At 36.3% G+C, this 5,336-nt stretch overlaps 1 protein-coding gene across 1 annotated transcript; it reads left to right on the forward strand.

Moving 5' to 3' along the window:
- The first annotated feature begins 825 nt into the window (after positions 1-825).
- LOC145115109 (putative cyclic nucleotide-gated ion channel 5) lies at positions 826-4,849 on the forward strand. Its single transcript, XM_079051286.1, has 8 exons — positions 826-1,032; positions 1,590-1,652; positions 1,731-2,238; positions 2,459-2,671; positions 2,872-3,173; positions 3,314-3,425; positions 3,617-3,853; positions 3,937-4,849. Exons 2-8 carry the CDS (start codon positions 1,618-1,620, stop codon positions 4,642-4,644), a joined length of 2,115 nt encoding a protein of 704 aa, XP_078907412.1. The 5' UTR covers positions 826-1,032; positions 1,590-1,617; the 3' UTR covers positions 4,645-4,849.
- The last annotated feature ends 487 nt before the right edge of the window (positions 4,850-5,336 follow it).

The raw sequence follows: 5,336 nt of genomic DNA on the forward strand, positions 1-5,336 counted from the left end.
AGTATCTTTGAGTGCAATAAATGAAACCTTTGGACTAAATCTATAACTTTTCAAAGACCATATGGACCATCATTATTGCCCACCCCTCCACCACTTCCCACAACACTTCCAATCAAACGGTTAAGCCCCACCAAGATGCAGAAACGACGTTCCGGAGGTCTTTGCTAAATACCAACCGGGTCATCAATGCAACCCACTCAAATTCCTCCTTCTTCAATCCGAAACCGAACCACCGTGGACCTTCAACACACAATACAATCTCGGCCTTGAGGACAAGGCCATTTTTTAGAGCACGAGTATTGATACGAACCTATTTAGCCTATTTTCTTCAGCCATGTTTCCTTCTATTTAGTCAAAGAGTAGCTTGTTGCATTTTATTAGGAACTCACCTTTCATTTTGCATGCGTGTTTCCTTAATATTAATTAGCATGTTTGCCAATAGTGGAGTAGGTCATGTTCCCATTCTTTTCTCCTGTTTATTTGTTGCATGAAGTTTAGAAGCATATTTATTTGAATGTAATCATATGTTTGAGTTCAAGAATTAAAGTAGAAAAATTGTTCCAGAGTGTCTCTTCTTTTCTTAGTTTCTTTCTAATTGGCTAGAGAGAGAGAGAGAGAACGAACGGGTATTAGCCTAAGGGATCAATATGTGGAAAAAAATAAAAAAAAAACTTTGAGTGCAAATGAAACCTTTGGACTAAATCTATAACTTTTCAAAGACGATATGGACCATCTCTGTAACTTACTTGATTTAATAACTAATATAATATAAACATTAAAAAAAATCTTGAAAAAGAGCATACTTGGGCGGTGGTTCAAAACAATACAACGTCAATCGAAACAAATTAAATCTGAAGTTCGATTCCTTTATACATCTCACTTGCCAAAAGAGAAAATACTTTCCACCATTTCTTTGTAACCCCGATTCCTCGATCGCTTTTTTCGCCTCTTTTGCACCATAACTTCTCTAAATCGTCTCCGAATTTAACTCCAACGATGCCGATGTTATAGTTCGGCGGACTTTTTTCAACTGTAAGTTCAATTTCCACTAATGTTTCTAATTACTCTTTACATGTTCATGTAACAGATTACAGTTTTTGATTTGGATAGTTTTCAAACAAATAATCTGGGTCAGATTTGTTTCTAGTTTTGGGTTTCACTTTGTGATGATTCTTTCGCGTTTCTTTTTGAAGTTAATTGACATGCATTAGCCCGAACATAATGATCTTGTGTGAATGTACCGAATTTTAACGAGTTTGATAATGAACGAACTGGGTTAAAATCGACAAATTGACGTTTATACTAAATTTTTTCATCAATTTCAAAGAAAACTCAACTAAACAACATTAATCTGTAATAACTGTTGAAATTTTCGTCACATTGTTCTTTCCCCTGTTTCTTATTAGAAATTAGTCATCTCATATAGTTGTTTTATTAGAAACAACTGACTTTTTACAAGATTCCCTCATTTATTATTTCATTCAATTTCCTCACTTTTTCAGATATTTTTTAAACATCAGACACAAATCCTTAAATGGATTCAAAACCTGGATACTAGTAGTTCCCTAACACTGTTTTATGTTGTACAGTTGGATTTATGTGTTAACATTAGTAAAAATGTTCAAATGTAGTTCAAAGCCTCATTTCATGAGGTAATCATTTTTCTCAAGTATATTACGAATCAAAATCAAATTCAAGATCATCATTGTTATTTACATCTATATTCACAGGTTGGATGATCTAGATTCAAGATCATCATCATCACCCGCTTCCTCACTTGCCATAAACAAACATGGATTCAAAGGACTTAAATCAATAGGCCAATCACTTAAACTCGGTGTAACTCGTGCTATATTTGCTGAAGATCTTAAAGTCTCAGAGAAAAAGATCTTTGACCCTCAAGATAAATTCCTTCTAACATGGAACAAATTCTTTGTTGTTTCTTGTATTTTAGCCGTATCATTGGACCCACTTTTTTTCTATCTTCCGGTTTTTGATCAGTCTAAAACTTGCCTTGGTATAGACCAAAATTTAGCTATTATAGCTACAACGATTCGAACCTTTGTTGATTCTTTTTATCTTATTCACATGGCTCTTCAATTTAGAACTGCTTTCATTGCTCCTTCATCTCGAGTTTTTGGAAGGGGTGAACTTGTGATAGATCCTACACAAATAGCTAAAAGATACTTGAAGTGGTATTTTATTATTGATTTTCTTGCTATCTTGCCCCTACCACAGGTTAGAATTAGATAAGCTAAGATTTGGTTGAAAAGTTATTAACTTAGCATATAAGGTCGTAAAATAGCAAAGGTACTTTTTGAAAAGTTGGGACACTTTTTGATAGACTAGGCATAGCAACCTACGTGGGACATACTGAAAATTACATTGCTATTTTATGACCTTATCTCAATTTCACAACTTAAAACATCTAATTGTTTTGTGTTTTACAATTTTGCAGATTATTATTTGGAAATATCTACATGGGTCTAAAGGTGCAGATGTACTCTCTACAAAACAATCACTATTTTTTATTGTGTTACTTCAATATATCCCAAGATTTGCACGAATTGTACCTTTGACTTCTGAATTAAAAAGGACTGCTGGTGTCATTGCTGAAACTACATGGGCTGGTGCTGCTTATTATTTGTTGTTGTACATGCTCGCTAGTCACGTAAGTGTTGTCTAATGTTTAAAAAATATATGAAAAAAATCATCGCAAACTTTGGAAAATGGAAAGAAAAAAAAATAATTACGCACAATTTGTAATAAGTTAAGATTTAATGGAGAAAGCGTCATTTTAGTAAAAAAGAAACACTCATATATAGCTTTTCAGATTAAGTAAAAATAATAATTATGTTTATTTTTCTACAGATAGTTGGGGCCTTTTGGTACATATTGTCAGTAGAGCGAAATGATACATGTTGGCAAATGGCTTGTGAACGAAGTGGTCATGATGTAAATTTGTTGTATTGTGGAAACAACCACGTGCCAGGGTACAACAACTGGAGCAGTATCAGTAACTCAGTATTAACCGAAGCTTGCACGCCAGATGGCGATAATCCGCCGTTTGATTTTGGGATTTTCGGGCAGGCTTTGTCTTCGGGCATCGTTTCGTCAAATAAGTTTGTATCAAAGTACTTGTACTGCTTGTGGTGGGGCCTGCAAAATTTGAGGTTAATTGATTTGTTATATTAGACTGAGACTGATGTAAATGTCGCTTGTATAAAAGACGTTAATGTCCTCCTCATCCTCATCATCAAAATATAGCCCTAGAAGGAATTACGGTCTAATAATATTTTTCTTTTTGTTACAGTACTCTCGGCCAAGGGCTTCAAACGAGCACGTATCCCGGAGAGTCTATATTTTCGATTACACTAGCAATTTCAGGGCTCATTCTCTTTGCCCTCTTGATAGGCAACATGCAGGTTAGGTGAAGAAACTGAAATTTTTTGTTTCATTGACATCAGTCTTAGTCCAATACATGCCCACACAACACAGGATTATTTAAACACAACACTATATAATCTGTTATGTCATGTCATAAATAGGACCCACAAAATGGAAATGTAATTGAGGTGTTTGAAGTGAGATTGACATGATTGTTTTGGTTTTTTAGACATACCTTCAATCTCTTACTATTCGTCTTGAAGAAATGAGAGTTAAGAGACGTGACTCGGAGCAGTGGATGCATCACCGGTTACTTCCGCAAGATCTTCGTGAGCGTGTAAGACGTTACGATCAGTACAAGTGGTTAGAAACTCGTGGAGTGGATGAAGAAAATTTGGTTCTGAGTTTACCCAAGGATTTGAGACGCGACATAAAGCGTCATCTTTGTCTCTCTTTGGTCAAAAGGGTAATTAATAACTTTCACCACACATTTTGCTTTTTACAACAACACTAAACAAACCTACAGTTTACATGATTCTTTCTTTACAGGTTCCTTTGTTTGAGGACATGGACGAGAGATTGTTGGATGCGATTTGTGAACGATTAAAACCATGTTTATGCACCGATAACACTTACATTGTAAGAGAAGGTGACCCTGTTGATGAAATGTTGTTCATAATCCGAGGTCGCCTCGAGAGTGTAACAACTGATGGAGGGAGAACTGGATTTTTCAACCGGAGTTTATTGAAAGAAGGAGACTTTTGTGGGGAGGAGCTTTTGACATGGGCACTCGATCCGAAATCTGGTTCAAACCTTCCTTCTTCAACTAGAACTGTAATGGCCTTGAGGGAGGTGGAGGCGTTTGCGTTAAAGGCTGATGAGTTGAAATTTGTTGCTGGCCAGTTTAGGCGGCTACACAGTAGACAGGTGCAGCATACTTTCAGATTTTATTCACAGCAGTGGCGGACTTGGGCGGCGTGTTTTATTCAGGCGGCTTGGCGGCGGTATTGCAGGCGGAAGATGCTCCGGCGGAAGGAGGAAGAAGAGGTGGAATTGGATGGTGGTGGTGATGGTGATGGAGGTTCTCGCAGCCTTGGTGTTACGTTCTTGGTGTCGAAGTTTGCAACGAATGCTGTTCGTGGGGTTCACCGGAATCGGAATCGGGATGGGGACAGGGAGCGGAATCTGAATATGAGGAGGGAATTGGTCAATTTACCGAAACCCCCTGAACCTGATTTTAGTGCTGATGCTGATTAGTTTTTTGGGTGTTAATATATTATATATATATACTTGTTTACATGTGCAATTGTACGTGGGTTATATAGCATTACTGGTGTTGTACCTTGTGTAGTAAGTGTAACTACCGATGGCTATGTTTTATACTGATTGTAACTATTTTTATTTTTATTTTCAAAAAAGTTATACTGATTGTAACTATAACATTACAAAGAATTATTTAATAAAAGCATCGATAAAAAAAATTATGTTTTAAAAACATCCCAAACGGTTTTATGGTTTTATGGGCAAAGGTCGTCCCATTATTTTTCATTTGGTATTGCTCAGTACCCACCTCCAAAATGTCAATTTCATTAGCATTCCTAGTTCCTACGTCCATTAACAATTGTGTTGTAGTATTGTAGATGTCATTTAACATGACACCTTTTGGTAAAAATCACTCCACTTAACGTTGAGTTCGTGGAGTGTCTGATAGGGTTCAAGACTATTTCATTGTGAAAAGATCGATAATACGGCTCCAAATTTTCAAAAACTTTGCAAGTTATTGGCTCGATTCTCCTCCAAAACGTAGATCCAAACATAAACCAATGCGATTTCCTTGTTCTTACTCCCATGGTTGGGGTGGAGCAAACGGGAAACCATTTGGGTCCATTTAAGGTGATAATATGAAAAAGAAAATGTAGGTTAAAATAAATAGAGAATAAAATAGATGG

Source organism: Lactuca virosa, chromosome 5 (assembly GCF_052849685.1).
Source record: "Lactuca virosa cultivar CGN04683 chromosome 5, Lactuca_virosa_CGN04683_v6, whole genome shotgun sequence".
Lineage (NCBI taxonomy): Eukaryota > Viridiplantae > Streptophyta > Magnoliopsida > Asterales > Asteraceae > Lactuca > Lactuca virosa.

Excerpts from the sequence above, each read along its gene's own strand:
- LOC145115109 (XM_079051286.1), top strand. The coding sequence starts at position 1,618 with ATGTTCAAATGTAGTTCAAAGCCTCATTTCATGAG. Across the intron at positions 1,653-1,730 it reads TCAAAGCCTCATTTCATGAG|GTTGGATGATCTAGATTCAA; the intron begins GTAATCATTTTT and ends CTATATTCACAG. Across the intron at positions 2,672-2,871 it reads TGTACATGCTCGCTAGTCAC|ATAGTTGGGGCCTTTTGGTA; the intron begins GTAAGTGTTGTC and ends ATTTTTCTACAG.